Source organism: Neolamprologus multifasciatus, chromosome 4 (genome assembly GCF_963576455.1).
Source record: "Neolamprologus multifasciatus chromosome 4, fNeoMul1.2, whole genome shotgun sequence".
Classification (NCBI taxonomy): Eukaryota; Metazoa; Chordata; class Actinopteri; order Cichliformes; family Cichlidae; genus Neolamprologus; species Neolamprologus multifasciatus.
Window position 1 is genome coordinate 15,180,793 of NC_140442.1, and position 16,924 is coordinate 15,197,716.

At 38.3% G+C, this 16,924-nt stretch overlaps 2 protein-coding genes across 7 annotated transcripts in view; one reads left to right on the top strand and one right to left on the bottom strand.

Annotated features, from left to right (window-relative positions):
- The first annotated feature begins 88 nt into the window (after positions 1-88).
- Positions 89-8,890, top strand: LOC146520087 (uncharacterized). 5 transcript variants are annotated; one of them, XM_085158034.1, is made up of 9 exons: positions 92-1,794; positions 4,175-4,255; positions 4,481-4,599; positions 4,679-4,751; positions 4,858-4,973; positions 5,301-5,375; positions 6,302-6,370; positions 6,619-6,687; positions 6,779-8,890. In XM_085158034.1, exons 2-9 carry the CDS (start codon positions 4,183-4,185, stop codon positions 8,813-8,815), a joined length of 2,631 nt encoding a protein of 876 aa, XP_085014160.1. In that variant the 5' UTR covers positions 92-1,794; positions 4,175-4,182; the 3' UTR covers positions 8,816-8,890. The 5 variants fall into 5 exon arrangements, with proteins under 5 accessions (XP_085014161.1, XP_085014162.1, XP_085014160.1 ...); XM_085158035.1 differs by having other exon boundaries at positions 89-4,255; positions 6,625-6,687; XM_085158033.1 differs by having other exon boundaries at positions 93-4,255.
- A 44-nt stretch (positions 8,891-8,934) lies between these two features.
- The window catches only part of ccp110 (centriolar coiled-coil protein 110), an 80,514-nt gene continuing 72,524 nt past the window's right edge, over positions 8,935-16,924 (bottom strand). Inside the window, exons 11-12 of one of the 2 annotated variants that reach the window (XR_014873870.1) lie at positions 10,486-10,721; positions 8,935-10,381 (exon numbers count right to left, since the gene is read on the bottom strand). Coding sequence is in view for 1 of the 2 variants with exons in the window: in XM_085158044.1 (XP_085014170.1) it covers positions 10,644-10,721 (78 nt within the window). In the remaining variant the exon portion in view is untranslated. Of the gene's footprint in view, positions 10,722-16,924 lie in introns of both variants that reach the window. The other variant, XM_085158044.1, reaches the window with a different exon arrangement.

Genomic DNA, 16,924 nt, shown 5'->3' on the forward strand with positions numbered 1-16,924 from the left:
CATCTTAGCCAGACTGCAAGATTTACATCTCGTTCTAATGTCTGGTTTTACAATACAATAAAATTAAAGATATTTGTGTGAATCTTTTATATTATTTTTTTTTATCTTTATTATATTTTATTTTTTATGTTTTACATTGTATCAGATTATCCTCTCGTTTGACACAAAAACTTTGCTTATTTGAGTTGGAATCCTTTTGTGGTTTAACATGATGTGTTACTGCATGGATGAGTAGTCGAGGGAGCTAAGAACATTCGGAGAAATGTGCATATTGGGAAAAACTAATCATCTCTTGACTCTTATCTTATAAACCTTTTGGACAGGAATGGCCTCTCACTTTAGAGTAAATAAGGGGTTTCGGTTGCTCACAGGTTTAACAATTATTAAAAATAGTTCTTCTGTCATCTATAAGGGAAACTTGATAACTACATCATCAATAAAAATAAACTCCAGTTTACCTGTAGTCTAAAACATCTCCAAAGATTACATAACAATTGTTATTTCAAATTATTTTTAAACCTTTCCTTCAAAACTATGATAACTGAGCTGCTCTTTGCGCAATTTCATTACACAATATCACTCCCATTGTCAACAGAAATAATAACAAGGAGCAAAAAATTAAAGAAAAGCAGGATCACTGTGGCAATACTGAATGACAGAGAACATTAGATAGAGATTATAGTTGTAATATCAGGCAATCAGATGGTCTGTGTTCAGCAAGTTGTTCAAGCTTAATTTTTTTTTCTGAGTAAATATGGTGTCTTCTGTTTGCATGGGGTTGTTTGCTTTGGGTGTGTGCAGTGGGTGGAACAGGACATTGACTTTCATGTGGTTGGGAAAATGGTGATGGCAGATGTCATGTTCCCAAATCCTTTGTACTTTCTATTTCAGGGAATCGAAGAAGCAGTTTGCTCATGCAAATATAAAACCTGGTTATCCTTTAAAAAAACACTTAAACCACTGTGTGGCCACAGAGTCTGGTACTGCAGTGTGCATGTGACCTCTTTCAGTGATGTAAGGGACAGGCTTGCAGTCTCAAAGTCAGTTCATCACAAAGGTGATCTTGTTTCATAAATGTTTGTTGTTTGTTTGTTTCATAAATGCTTTGCACTCAGTTTTAGTTGGTGTGTGTGTCTTTGGTTAAATGCATGTAGGTACAACAACAGTCTTCACATGTTAAGGCCTGCATCAGCAATGGGCACATCTATATAGTCTTCATAGCTGCTGTTGATATCCCAGGATAGGGATACCAGATCATTTGCACAGATAATAACTTGTTTGCACGCATGATAAATGGTGTTGGTGGTGGTTGTGCAAGAGGTCGTTGGTTTTGAGGAAAATTAGGAGTGGGTATTCAAACTAGTGTGCAAATCACTTCTACCTGCTCCCGAATATCAACAGCAACTTTCTGCCTATGCAAATAAGAAACCTGTTTATTAAAAAAAAAAAAAAAAACCTTCAGGGTGTGCCACTTGGCTTCACTCTCTGGTATCTGCATTACTTTCAACACCTTCTGTAACATATCTAACTCCACACATCTAATCAACATGAATTAACAGATTTATCTGAGTAATGACACAGTGTTTAAGATCTGCAGTTCTGTTGCGTTTGATTGGTTTCATTTTTGAGTTTAAACTGGAAATATTATACTATTTATAGACACTAAATAAATTAGACTGTAGAAAGTAACACAAAATATGTCACCATGTGATCTGTGTCAGTGGTGGGAGGGGACTATTCATACATAGTGCAAAATACACAGAAGAAACTTCAGTTCAGTAGAAGAGACCACATGTAAGTAGATACTGAATCAGTCTGTATTATATTTGTCATTGTCCTGGGTCTTAGTCCCAGCATTTTTTGTTGTTGTTATGGACTCATGGTTCTTTTTCTTCAATGTCAGGAATAATTTCACTTGATACTTTGCATTATTTTGCCCAGAGTTCAGTATTTCATAGGGGTTCTGAGGTTTGTTATCTATATTTCTAGTCTCCGGTTTCTTGTTTAATTTTGTTGGTTCTCTTTTGTTTCCTAGTCTTGTTTCTGTGTTTTGTCCTTAGTGTCTGTTTTGTTAAGCCTATCTTGTCTCTGTGTTTTGCCTTCTGTGTGTGTGAAGCTCATGTATTTTAGTCCAGGTCAATCTCAGACATTTCCTGTCTTATTTTGGTGACTTTTGTCTCGTGTAGTCTCTTGTAGTATGTCTGTGAATGTTCTCAGTCATCCAGGTCAGGCTTGTCTAAGAAGTTTGGAAAGAAAAGCATCTGGACTTCTTTAAATTGCTTGAAGACGTTTCACCTCTCATCCGAGAGGATTCTTCAGTTCCTGGGTCAAATGGTGGAGAGTCCCAGATTTAAACCCTATTGGAGTGTCCCCTAAGATGGACATGGACCCCCTATTGATCCTCTACCTAATCACACGAGCCAAGGTGTGAAAACAGGTGTTGGTCACAATCAGCCAAGGTTTGGGGTGAGCTCATTGTAGCCCCACCCTAGCATGTGATTTCCTGAGGTCAGAAGGCCCTATGATGTGTGTGGGTGTTGACTTGTCTGGGAAGGGATCTCAAAACTGGATTATAGATGGCAGATAGTTGGTGTTGTAAGCCACTGCCTCTGTTCACTATTTGAACTCTCCCATAGGGCTTAAATCTGGGAGTCTCTGGGACTCTCCACTATTTGACCTTAGACCTGAAAAAGCTTCTCAGATGAGAGGTGAAACGTCTTCAAGCGACTTTAAGAAGTCCAGACGCTTTTCTTTCCAAGCTCCTTAGTCTTGTGTAGTCTGTTTTCCTCGAAGATTCAGATCTCCTTGTTTGTTTGTTTTCTGTTTGTTTTGTTTTTATCTGAATTATTTTGCACTTAGTTCAAGTTAATAAGGTCACTTTTTAGTTTACCACTCCATCTTCCCAATGCTGCGTTTGGGTCCAACTCCTGCCTAGTGATGTACAAATAAAACAATGAACCTCTATTGAACCACTTCATCAGTCTTGTTGAAAATTGGTTTATTCATTCAAAGCTTTGTTCAGTGACATCTAGTAATGAAATAGGAGACAGCACATGAAATCTCAATTTCCATTTGCTGATTGTATCAAAGTATTTATATCATTCATTGTGTGAATGATATAAATACAATTTTGTAACGATGGATTGATTGGTCAGTTGAATCGGTAAACTTATGTAATGTAGCAGGTAGATGAAGGTGTCCTAAGGGAAACAGGATGTGTTGGGATGGTAGGGCATGTTTCAGTAACTAGGGTGGGGTGTGATCATGTACATGGGACATGTGATTTTCCACACCGAAGCAACCTTTGAAATAGTGGTTCAAGGAAAATGTAACTTTGAATTTGAAGCTTGTGTGGGAGCATCAGTGTCATACGCCCAACACTACTCCTGCCTGCCTGTCAGTCTTGACAATGTCCTTCCTATTGTTTATTTTTATTCCTGTTGACTATTAAGTAAGAAATGAAGTTTAGAGTAGTTCAGTTACTTTTGCTTCCTTGTATGAAGAAAAAAGTATGCTGATGGTAAAGCATCAGGTCTTTAGTCTCTATAGTTTTAGTGCCAATGACAAAAATACATGCTTTTGTCAACGTGTTGATGACAGCAAAGGTGAGTGGAGAGATTAAACAAGATATCACAAATACGTTTTCTATAAATGACATCTGGAGACTAAAACATTTTGAAACAGTGCCTGTAGCACATTATATGTATGTAAACTATCAACTCTGAAATTAATAAGATCTAATGAGATCTTTTAGAATATGTTTTTGTGAAAATGTCAATATGTTTGCTACAACAGTTACCTGCTAATTTCACATTTTTTGCCCCTTAAAAAACTTTGGCTCTGTAAAAATCATATTATTCCACTATGACAGAAGAAATCAAATGAAAATTAAAACTGAAACCTTTGTATCAGTGTAAACACATTTCACTAAACTGGAAACTTTAGATATTTAGATGAACTCTACAGAGTGACATGAAGTCGCAAAGGTTGCAAGAGTTCAATCCAGCTAAAAGACAAAAACATTTACCTCCTCTTGTCACATGAAAAAGGTTATTGAGATAAATAGAAACTTAAACCTCTGACACTTCAGAACCACACAGGAAAGTAAATGATCTTATTTAGTGAATAATACTTTAAATATGAATAAATCAGTTATTGCTGATTGTCCCCACAGCAAATTCCATGGAGACATCTGGATTTGTCCAGGACAAACTAACTGAATGGGGATTCAGTGAGTTCATGCAGAGATTTAAAGGTATGAGTTTATTATTATTATTAATGGGAATTGTTGTATCTGTAATGGCACTAAAACAGCATCGTAATTTACTGTTTTAGAAGTCAGTCTGGATATTCCTGTGATTTATGACTTATAATAGAAAACAAAAGTCTTTCATATTCAAAGTTGATGAATATTAATGTTTTGCAGTGTTAGCTTCATATGACTTTTAAATATTTTATTTTGTTGTTGGCATTATTTCAGATGAAGGCATTGACAAGGAGACGTTTCTAAACCTTGGAGATTCAATCCGAATTAATTTACTGTTTCCTAAAATTGGACCAAGAGTAAAGTTTAGAAAGAGACTCAAAGATTACTTACAGGTAAGGCAGCTATTTTCTATTCTATATCAGCAGGTCTACTGTTTCATTAATGTGTGATGTGTTTGTTTTGATTCTGTAGATGGAGCCATGTCATTTTGTCCAGGACAAATTAACTGAATGGCATCTCAGTGAGCTGATTCACAGATTTGAAGGTATTTTATTATAGTTTGATTTGGTCCTTCATAAATTACTGCTGTACTGTAATGCCATATTGATATTTGTTTGTTTTTTCAATTTGAATACTTCATTTTGTTGCAGAGGAGGGTATTGACAAAGAAGCTTTCCTAAGTCTCGAGTCAGGCAGAATCAATACTTTGATTCCAAAAATTGGACCAAGAGTAAAGTTTAAAAGGAGGCTCGGAGAATACTTACAGGTAATGTTTTATTAAATGTTACAAATAAAATCCTGGAACATAAAGCCATAAAAGTTTAAATATACTGGGTTTTTTTTAAATAAAACAAATGGCGGTGAAGATCAGTAGATTAATAGTGTATGAAATGCATCAGAGTGGAGGTTGTGTGTGAGCGCTGTGACATTCAGAAAAATAACCTCGCAATACTCAAGTACAAGATAATGTATTTAATGTAACATTTACTGTGCATGTAATGCATTTCACACTGGCAGGTATCAATATAACAAAACTGATCACACTTCTTTTATTATACGAAATACATCTTAAATTTATCCCTCACCACTGCAGGGCTTGAATAGAACAAATGATGATTCTGCTGACATGATGGAAACAAGCGCAGAGCAAGAGGACAGTCCAGAAATGGTATGATCTCATTGTGCCTGAACATGGTTTGTTATTGAGTTATTAATCTTTGATCATTTTTGTTATTAATGTCATCATGTTATTATATTAAAATTAATGTCAGCGTTAATCTCCTTACGTAAAGTAAGCAAGTAAAATTTGATTTAAATAGTACCTTTCAAGATAAAATTACAAAGTGCTTCACACAAGCAGAAACGGACATACAACCTCAAACAAACAAAAGCAACCAAAAGCAAGTTTAAACAGATACATTTTTAACTGCTTTTTAAAAGAAATGACTGAGTCCACAGATCTCGAACTCAAACGGAGCGAGTTCCAGAGTCTGGGAGCCATTGACACAAACGCTCTGTCACTGTTTGTTTTTAACCTTGTATGCTGGACAACCAGCAAGCCCTGGTCACAAGACCTCAGGGACCTGCTGGGGCGATAAGGCAGAAGAAGATCACTGATATAAGTTGGAGCTACACCGTGCAGGGCCCTATAGGTCATGATTATAATCTTAAAATGAACCCTGAACTTGACATGATGTCAGACTTAAAATGACATTGACGCCATAGCCGCATTAATGCAGCAAATCTACGTTAGCTGGTTACCGCGGATCTCCCCATGCGTGGAGCTGGACGCCGCTAAACAATAACAAGCTAACCGCTTACACCATAAAGTTAAAATGACATTATGGAGTTAACGTCATTTTAAAGAGATTAATGCTGACAGCACAAATAAAAATACATTTTGATGGATTCAAGGACTCATATCTTTAGAGTAAAACAGGTGTCAATATTAGCAAAGTGAACCAGGTTAGCTGTTTACCTAAGTCCTCTGCAGAATTCTCCAACACAGCTCAACGGTTTTTCACAAACTGTGAGTAAACAACATGAAGGACTGTGCCTTGTCTGGATAATTATTTGGTATTTGTTTTCACGCAGGAGCCAAATATTTTTCCTCAACATTTGGAATCTGCTTCAGCATCTGACACAACAGATGGCAAAGACACGGTAAGAATGGAAGTCAGAAAAAATATTTTTAAACTGGTTGAAGATTCAGTGATTTACAATGATTTTATCTGCAGACAAACATTTTGTCTACATAATGCTGCATTAAGAGGAGCAATAAGTAATGAAGCTAACAAATGCAAACTGCTTCAAATTTGTTTAATATACATATCTGAAATGCACCTTCATCAAATGAATATGAAATATTAAGAGTATAGGTAGGCCTGGCTGATGTTTTGGCCTTGTTTTAGATGCAGGACCACAACATTTTTCCATTTCAGTTGGAGTCTGCTTCAGCAGTTGACAGAGGCAGTGACACGGTAAGAAGGAATATTGATGTTTCTCCTCAAGTCATTTTGTTATGCCAATATTATTTGTGTATATAAAACACATGTTTGTTTGTCTTTTCAGAGTAACGAACCAATTTGCTCCAGGGCAACAGTGACACAAGAACAAAGTCGAACCAAATTTACAATGTTTTACTGTCAAGAGTGTAAAAACTTCATGGGAAACAATCCTGATTCTTGTTGTTCTCACTGTGCCTCAGTGTTCAACAAAGTAAGCAGCATTCAAAATGGAAACTTCTTTCTGTACTCATCCCTGAAAGACCTTCTGAAAGGTGTCCTTGAGAACCACAGCACTGAGTTGTTACCTAAAACAGTTAAAGATGAGCATGATAACATCAAAGATGTGATGGATGGGATGATGTACCAGAATCTCCTCAGAGAGGGTAAACTAGCTGCAGATGACCTTACACTGACATGGAATTTTGATGAAGTACCAATTTTTACCTCCAGATACTCAATTTGGCCCCTTCAGTTTGTTATTAATGAACTTCCTTACACACAAAGACAGGAAAAAATGATAGTTGCTGGATTTTGGTTTGGCCAAGGAAAACCTCATATGAACACATTTCTGAAACCATTTGTGGATGAATGTTGTGATTTAGCCCAAAATCCATTTCAGTGGAGAGACAGCAGAGGCACTCTTCATTCATCAAAAGTCTTCTGCTTGGTTTGCTCCTCTGACGCTGTGGCGAGGCCACTTCTCCGGAATTGCAAACAATTCAATGGAGAATATGGTTGTGACTGGTGTTTACACCCTGGCACAGTGGTAACAAAAGGCTCTGGATCTGTGAGGACATACCGATATGATGAAACTAAACAAGCATCAAGATCAAAAAATATGTTTGTTGAAAATGCAAGAAAGGCTGAAAGCTCCCATGAAAACACCTCAGAGTATGGAGTAAAAGGAATGTCCTTACTTTCCAGACTTCCTTTGTTTGACATTGTGTTTGGATTTGTACCCGAATATATGCACTCAGTTTTAGTTGGTGTGACTAAGCAACTTATTGGATTGTGGCTGAACTCAGAGAACTCCAAGAAAGACTGGTATGTAGGTCAACAGATTTCACAAATGGACTCTTATCTCCGAATGTTAAAGCCTCCATCAGAAATGAGCAGATCTCTACAGTCACTGAAGGGTCGGGGCACTTGGAAAGCATCTGACTGGCGAGCTTTCCTTTTATTTTATGCTGTTAGTGTCCTACCAGGCTCCCTCCAGCCTCCATTTCTCCAACATTTTTTTTGTTTGTCGATCAGCATTCACATTCTGCTACAAGAATCCGTCTCCCAAAATGACCTTCAGCTGGCCCATGAGAACTTGGTAATCTTTGTTAGAAACATGGAAAAACTCTATGGTGAAGAAAACGTTTCATTCAACTGCCATCAGTTGATCCACTTAGCTGACTGTGTGCGTAACTGGGGGCCTCTCTGGGCAACATCAGCATTCAGTTTTGAGAAGAACAGCGCAAATTTAAGGGCACTGCTTAGCAACATAAACTACAATCCTCAAAAAATTCAAGACAAGTTTCTCTGTTGGCAGTTCCTGCCGAGTCACCTTCGCTCCCTTGTTTCTAACGGAAATTCTCCGTTAGCAAGAATTTCACCAGTAAATGAAACCACTGATTGTTACAATCTGCTTGGAAATTCACGGCATCTGGATATCACAGGATCCATGAAACTAGCAATAGAAGAGCTCTTAAATCGATTGGTTTCATTCAGATCAGTGGAAGCCTTTGACAGCTTCATCAACAGAAATACTGTTTACTCTGTAAACCATGAAGAGGCAGACAGAACAGACTGTGTCATTAAACTCAAGAATGGCTGCTATGGAGAAATACAGTTCATCGTCAGGTTTAAAGAGAACTGTGTTTGCACATCCAACTGCGTGTGCTCAGCTATTTCAGTCATTGTGGTCCAGCTGTTTTATATCAAACGTGATGCAGAGGACAGCAGGATGATTCCTGACAGTGCATCAAGGATTATCTTTGTGAAAGTGGAAAGGACAACTCAGCTCAAAGCCTTCTTCTTGAGGGATGTTAGGTGTAAATGCATGTATGTGAATGGTTGGCTGGTGCCTTTACCAAACTCATATGAAAGATATTAAAGTTCCAGCACAGCTAAGGTGCTTTCTCTGTCTTGTATATCATGGCACATGGCTGTTTTTACTACAGTAAAAATCTTGGAAAAATGAACGATGATGAAGTTTTTTCAAAGGAGTTTGGAGTTCATATGTGTGCGAGATCTGTGGCTTACGTTTTCTTTTGGTGTGACAGTGTGGACATAATGTAGTCAGTGTAATGTAGGATTATATCACTCAGTACTGTATGTGTATTATCTGTATATGGAGGAAATTATGGAGTGATTTGTAAACAGCCAAAAGCTTACCTTTCCCAACTTTGTATTCACTACGTATTTATCATACATGTCAGTTTACCTCTATTCAATATGAAATGCAAATTATTGTGACACATAAACATTTTGTGAATTAACGCTAAAAATCCGGAGTGAGTGGATCAATGTGGTTTACTGCATCCTGATACAGATTGCTATTACTGAGATAACAGATCATAAAGCTTCATATTACCTCATATTATTGTGTAATGGCTGATGAGACTTATTCTGTTTAATGTTGCAATGTGTGCAAGTCTATTGAATATAATACAAATTGATTTGCTCAAGAATGTTTGTATCCTGCTACATAAAAATGATTAGAATTAAAGTCTTATTACTTTAAATATGCCTGAAAAATCTGTTTGGCCTCCTTCTTCACTCTGGATTTGTGCTGCTATTCAGAGTCAATTCAAATTATAGTGTCATTCCTTAAAAAAAAAAAAAAAAAAGGATGTGTAAATACAGTAAATGATTTTTAGAGATTTTTGAAAAATAAACATGACCACTGTTCATATGTGGCTTTATTACCTTATCATAGGCCAGAATTAAATATCTAAGTAGGATCCTTGTTTAATACCATGTTAAACATGTTTACTGCGTCATGAACCATCGGTGAAGCAAACAACAGAAAAGAAGCTCGTATATAGACTTATGCCGTAAGTTGACCTAAAACTAAAAAGAAAAAACAATCTGACATTTTAAATTAAATCAAACATCGTTTAAAAGACACACACAGCAATGTGGGAGAAAAAACTCAACACTGAATGCTACAAGTGCACAAATATGAAATCAGCATGGTGCTGCAGTGAACGCATCCATTCACACAATATTACAGAAATACTTTTTATATAAATGTCTTATATTGTTTCTTGGTCTAATCAATTTCTTATTCTTCAGTCATTTCTGAAATATAGTCCACACTGAATGCCTGCTGTGCATCTGTGGTTGTGTGAAGCTACATTAATGTTACAGCATGCCAGAGTGTAAACAGAGATCCTTGTTTATACGTCGAAACAAGGTTGTGCCTGAAAATTGCTACTTTTATGTGACATTTTATGTGAATATGTGACAAATGATGTTAGAATTATAATTAATTATAGAGAAAACTGTTTAAACCTTGGTGGGAAATGCGCTTAGAAAGAAGGATTATCTAGAAAATGACTTCAGGAAATGGTTGTGTTATAAAGTTGTTTTACAATCTGGATCAGTACAGACTTGCCCCTGACGGTTAAACTGTCCTGGGGCACAAACCGTTTGTCCTTGGCTTGGCTTCAAGACTCTAGGAAAGGAATACTGAATGTATGTAAATAACTTCTGGAGAATATAATCCAGAAATTGCATAAAGGGAAACACAAAATGAACAAAAAAGTAATAACATCCCACAGCCGTGTTTCACACCTGTTGGTAGTGGGGCATTTTGCCTTCTGCTGCATCTTTTTAGTCTGTGCTGGAGATTCACCAACCCTAAAGAAGTCCAAATACACCACTGATCACTGGATCTCTACAGCATTAATGCAAAACATGTGTTTCCATTTCTTGTCTTACTTCTTTTTCCTATCCAGAGACCGATGTGTGGCAGCAGAAAGAGCCACTCTCTCTTTGGGGCACTTGGCTTTCTCCTGTTGGAGTGAATGTAGTTTATAGTTTATGAAAAAATAATCAGAATACCGAAGATGTCAGAGATTGTATCTTTTTTCCTTTTCAGAAGGCATTAAAACCAAATACTAAAACACTTTGATATGACTCAGAGAACTAAAAACTCAGCATAGATAAAGAAGGAAACAAGGTACAAATTGGTAACTATAGCCCAAAAGGTTGATTGTGTTCATCTGGGCGTAATGTTTTCAGTGGGACAAACATTTTGTCACTCATCCAAGTGACTTCTTCAGTCTCAACTGACTGCAGGTTTTCCCAAACAGTACATTTGGGATTTACTTACCTTGATGATTAAGCATGCATCTGGTAATTAAAGCCCTTGAAGAAAAAAATGCAATGAATAAATCATACACATTGAAATACTGTATTTTCACCACAACTAAATTGTCTGACTGTCTGTATAAAACTGAACTTACAGCTATAAGCAGTTGATATTAAATATATGCATGGTAAAACATGACAGATAACAAAGCCAGAGTAATTAGGCACACAACTGTTTTTAAGTGTTTTCAATTTAGCTTCTTTTGACTTACATTTAACTACAGCTACTTATTTTTTCCTTCATTGACAATCAGCTGTTGACACAAATTATTTTGGCGAGTGGCAACAGTCAAACCAATAGCACTGGGATGTTTTTGTTCGTGAATATGTAGACACGCTGGTGCGAATGTCTTACTATAGAGGCTGGTTCCTTAGATACAAGGGAGGAGTGCGCGAGTCAGAAACCCAGGGCACATAGATGATGTAAGTCTCATCAGAAACAGCTTATTTCCAAACCAGGGAGCAAGAATGAAAAACAATTCTAAAAACAAGCAATAAAATGTTGTCAAGGTACTAAAATCCCCAGAAATAAATAATCCCAATTTCAAAAAAACATATAAAACACAATGTTCTATGCTTGCTAAACTCCCACCCTGTCCCACAATGTAACTGTCCCACAACAAAGGATGAATGTTTGTTAGGTGTTCACAAGCAAGACTGAAATTCCTCCTTCAGAGCAGGGTCCACACCAGCCTCGTCCCAGGCAGAAGAGGAGGACCCTCCTAACCCCATCTCATCCCTCCAGTGGGCTCGTCACGTCCCAGGGCAGCTCGCACTCTACACTGGAGTCCATTGCTCCACCGTGGCTCCCCTCACGTCATCACACTGTAAACAAAAAAATAGGGGCCAGAACCATTGTCCAGGAAGTTGGCCTGGCTAATAGCCATGGCGACCCTCTCACAATACGGCTCTACTCGGTGAGCAACAGTTCATTCATGTGAATTTTCAAAGCTAATTTAAGGACCATCGTGTGGTTAGCAGCACTGACTAAAGTCTTAGTGGTGAAAGGTTTGCATTAAAAGAGTAAAAACTCCAGTTAAGGCATATTGTGTCACGCTGCTGTTACTTCAGTTTCTCAGAGTGCCTTACCCTCTCCTCTGGAGTGTTTCTGAAAAAAAAAAAGAAGAAAAACACACTATGATGACTTTAAATACATTAAAGTCAGGGTGCGTCTAAAGACTGCTGCATTTATGAATATGTGACTAAAATAATGTTAGAACTGTAATTAATTATCTATAAAAAACAAAAAATGTTTAAAGTTTTCGGACACTGAGCTAAGAAAGAATGACTACAATGTTTACTGGTACTATACTGGTACAATAATTACTGGACAAGTACAAACTTGCCCCTTACAATTAATGTAACAGCATGCCAGTGTGTAAACCAAGATCTTTAAGCAGGTTGTGTCTGAAGACTGCTGCTTTTATTAATATGTGACAAATGATGTTATAATTCTAATTAATTATAATAAAAAATATTGAAACCTTGGTGGACAATGTACTGAGAAAGAATGACTTCAGGCAATGGGTGTGTTATAATAGATGTTTTACAATCTGTACCGGTACAGACTTGCTCCTGAGGGTTAAGCTGTCCTGAGGCACAAACATGTTGTCTTTGGCTTGGCTTCAAGACTCTAGGAAAGGAGTAATGAATGTATGTAAATAACTTTTGAGGACAATCATTTAGAAATAACATCAAGTGAAATTTAGAATCAATTAAAAAGTAATAATGAAGTAATATCGTATTTGTTGGTAGTGGGGCATTTTGGCTTCTGCTGCATCTTCCTAGTCTGAGCTGGAAACTCACCAACCCTAGTACCAGATACACCACTAATCACTCGATCTAAACAGTATTACCATAAAAACATGTGTTTCCCTTTGATTTCTTACTTCTTTTTCCTGTCCAGAGACCTCTGTGTGGTAGCAGAAAGAGCCACTCTCTCTTTGGGGTACTTAGCTTTCTCCTGGAGGAGTGAATATAATTTATAGTTTATGTCTGTGGAGGTTCTCAGCCATCCAGGTCATCGTAGTCTAAGGAGCTTGGAAAGAAAAGCATCTGGACTTGAAGATGTTTCACCTCTCATCCAAGAAACTTCTTCAGGTCTAAGGTCAAATGGTGGAGAGTCACAGATTTAAGCCCTGTGGGAGTGTCCCCCCAAGAGAGATAGCGGACCTCCTAATGATCCTGTACCTAATCATACGAGCCAAGGTGTGAAAACAGCTGTAGGTCACAATCAGCCAAGGTTTCGTGTGAACTCATTGTGAAACCAAGCCCCACCCTATCATGTAATCTCCTGAGGTCAGAAGAACCAGGATGTGCATAGGCACGGGATCTAGAAACTGGATTATAGATGGCAGACAATTGGTGTCGTAAGCCACCACCTCTGTTTAAAGAGGGTAAACAGAGGGTAAAGCAAAGGGTAAATAGAGGCGGTGGCTTACGACACTGTCTACAACTGTCTGCCATCTATAATCCAGTTTTGATTCCCTTTACACCCATGGGAGACACTCCCATTGGTCTTAAATCTGGGACTCTGAAGAAGCTTCTCGGATGAGAGGTGAAATGTCTTCAAGCAACTTAAAGAAGTCCAGACGCTTTTTTTTCTAAGCTCCTTAGACTTTATAATTTATGAGAAAATATTCATAATACTGAAAAAGTCTTATATTGTCAAAAACGAATATCTTATCTGACGATTGCTTTGGTGAAAAGGTGCTATATATTACAAACAATGTATTAATAACAACAAGATGACAGTGCTTTATAGACTGTTTTTGTGGAAGTGGAAAGGGCAAATTAACTCAAAGCCTTTTTCTAGAAGGATGTTAGGTGTAAATGTGTCTGTGAATGTCATGTGACACTATTATCATCTCTCTCTTATAATAGTGTCAAAGATAATAGTGTCTTTGACACTATTGGACCTAAAGTTTTAACCATTATTAAAACCATCCCAGCCGATCTTAACCATACCATAGTGAACCTATTTCTCAAAAACAACAACAACAACAACAAACAAAACAAACAAATCTCAATGCAACAGTGTTCTCAAATTCTAAACCAATCTCTAAGCTCTCCTTCCTGTCCAAAATCCTGCAAAAAAATGTCTTCCTTCAGTTCCAGTCTCTACTAGAAATTAACGATATCTCAGAAACATTTCAGTCTGGTTTCAAAGCGAAACATTAGGAAAGCGTAGAGCTCCCACCCAGGCAAAAGAAAAATAGAGCTATATCACATGTAATGTGAAAACTTTATTGTTCTCACAATATACTTTTCACATTTGAACAACATAATATCATGTTATTACAATATACATTATATACAATATACATTATAACAAAAAACTTTTTACAAAAAAACAAGTAGAGGTGACATGGGCCGTGAGATTGAGACACAGGCATTAGAGCCTCTTAATGTGTGTTTTGTTTGGGTTTCCACCAGCGTGGAATTACCAAAAATAGAGAGAGCATAAGCTAACATATGAAATGGGAAAAGACCGCCGTGTAATCCATTTATTTCAACAAAGTAACTGTATTCTGAATATCACCTTCTTAAATGGTAACTGTAACGGAATACAGTTACAGTTACTTTTTGTATTTTAAATACGTAATGCCGGTCCATGTATTCCGTTACTCCCCAACACAATCTGCCCGTGATCAGGTACCCTGCTGGGATAATAAGATGGCCTGGAGATAGAAGCCACTGACATCAAGACCAGGAAACTCCTAACCCTGCATGGAGGGTTTCACCCCAAGTCCAGCACCCTAAAGCTAGATGGATGCTAAGCAGAAAAAAGGAGGCCATGCCCTAGTGAGTGTCAAGCACCACAGTCCAGGATGAGACAACGATCATCCACAAATACATAAGGAAGATAGCCCCAACCAACTGCGTGCTCAGTGAATACCTAAGGGACCAGAAACCAGAGGAGGAAGAGCAGGAACCATCATGGAAGGACAGGCCCCTCCACAGTATGTACCACCGGCAGATAGAGAAAGTGGCTGACATCCAGAAATCCTGGCTGGACAAAGCTGGACTGAGAGACAGCAGAGAGCCACTAATCATAGCAGCACAGGAACAAGCTCTGAGCCCAAGATCCACAGAGGCTGGGGTCTACCACACCAGGCAAGACCCCAGGTGCAGGCTGTGTAAAGATGTCCCCGAGACAATCCAGCACATAACAGCAGGGTTCAAGATGCTAGCAGACAGAGCATACATGCAACAATAACCAAGTGGGCGGCATAGTGTACAGAAACATTTGTGTCAAATATGACCTGGAAGTCCAGAGGTCAAAATGGGAGATGCCTGGTGTGGCGGTGTAGTGTAAAGAAAAAAAAAAATCAAAATTACCTTAAACTAAGTCACAATAAATTGTTTAGGGATGTCCAGTAGAATTTTGCAGTATGTGATCAGCTGATCTTTGCTGATCTGGGATTCACTCCTGATTGTGGATTTACACACTGGAATTCAACAAGATACAAGCAAATATTACATGAGCTATCAAGCAAATATGAAGGTGGATCATCAGCTTAAATTTAGATTGATGTCTGATACGCTGTTACATGGAAATTCACAGCAATGACAGCCAGTTAGACAATGTCTTAAATGCTACATTTCTGTAACTTCATCACAGAACTGCAAATTAACCAGCTTAGCCTGCACTAAACTGCATTAAACTATCTAGTATTTTCATAAAACCTCAGAATAAGTTATTCAGGAGGATGTTCTTCCTAAATACAATATTTGGATTAGGTTAAGATGGATTTAAAAATGATTAAAAATTAAGTTCTGGTTTTGCAGGTAAACGAAGTCATTCTTTCTTCTTGTTGTTCTTTCATTGTTAATTCAGATGACTGACCAACATTTGAACTGCCTGTGAGATGCTACTCCGCCTGCCTCGCCCCCCAAAAAAGTCAAATAATCTGAAACACCAGACCTATCCCACTGGGCGGGAGCCCCACTTCCCTCCAGTTGTTTATTAAGCCTCTCTCAGCCCGAGAGTGAAGGAATGGACAAATACATAACTGAATCACTCACGACAGGCATCATCCGCTCTTCATCTTCCCCTGTGGTAGCATGGGATTTTCTTTTTTTTCAAAGGCAGTTGCTGAACATCAGGTTCACGTGAGGCAAATCCTCCCTCACTTCTTGGAAAATAGGCTTTTTGTGAAGGGGAGAAATGTGAATTCCATGTGAACTCTGTGACTTTTTGGGGTCACATCATTGAGCAAGGGAATCTGAAACCTGATCCAGTAAAGGTACATGCAGTGGTGTAGTGGCCCGAACCCTCCGATCACCAGCAGCTTCAGCTTTTTTTTACCGGCATTTTATCAGAGAGTTTAGTAAGATCACACTTCCACTCACCAGACTAACCTCACCAAAAGTTCCATGTCAATGGGACAGAGCGGCTCAGCAAGCCTTCACTCAGCTGAAAGAGAGGTTTTCTACAGCTCCCATCCTACAGCAGTTTATTGTGGAGGTGGATGCGTCTAACTCTGGGGTGCAGGCGGTCCTGTCTCAACAAAAGGACGACAAGCTCCACCTATGTGCCTTTTTCTCTCGCCAATTCTCCCCCACAACGTGTAATTGTGACATCGGGGACTGGGAGCTGTTGGCTATTAAACCTTTATAGGAGGAATGGAGGCACTGGCTAGAGGGCGCCGCACAAGCCATTCATTGTATGGCCTGACCACAAAAACTTGGAATACTTTTGGTCATTCAAACGTATCAACTCCAGGCAGGCCTGGTGGGCTTTGTTTTTCACCTGTTTTGACTTTTCTTTCACCTACAGACCAGGATCACGGAACGTGAAACCGGATGCACTCTCCCAGCAATTCAACACCACAGAGGAGGA

Bases quoted from the DNA above. Each gene is read 5' to 3' on its own strand.
- LOC146520087 (XM_085158034.1), top strand. From the start codon at position 4,183: ATGGAGACATCTGGATTTGTCCAGGACAAACTAACTGAATGGGGATTC. The intron at 5,376-6,301 runs GTATGATCTCAT...GTTTTCACGCAG, and splicing joins AAGAGGACAGTCCAGAAATG to GAGCCAAATATTTTTCCTCA. The intron at 6,688-6,778 runs GTAAGAAGGAAT...TTGTCTTTTCAG, and splicing joins TTGACAGAGGCAGTGACACG to AGTAACGAACCAATTTGCTC.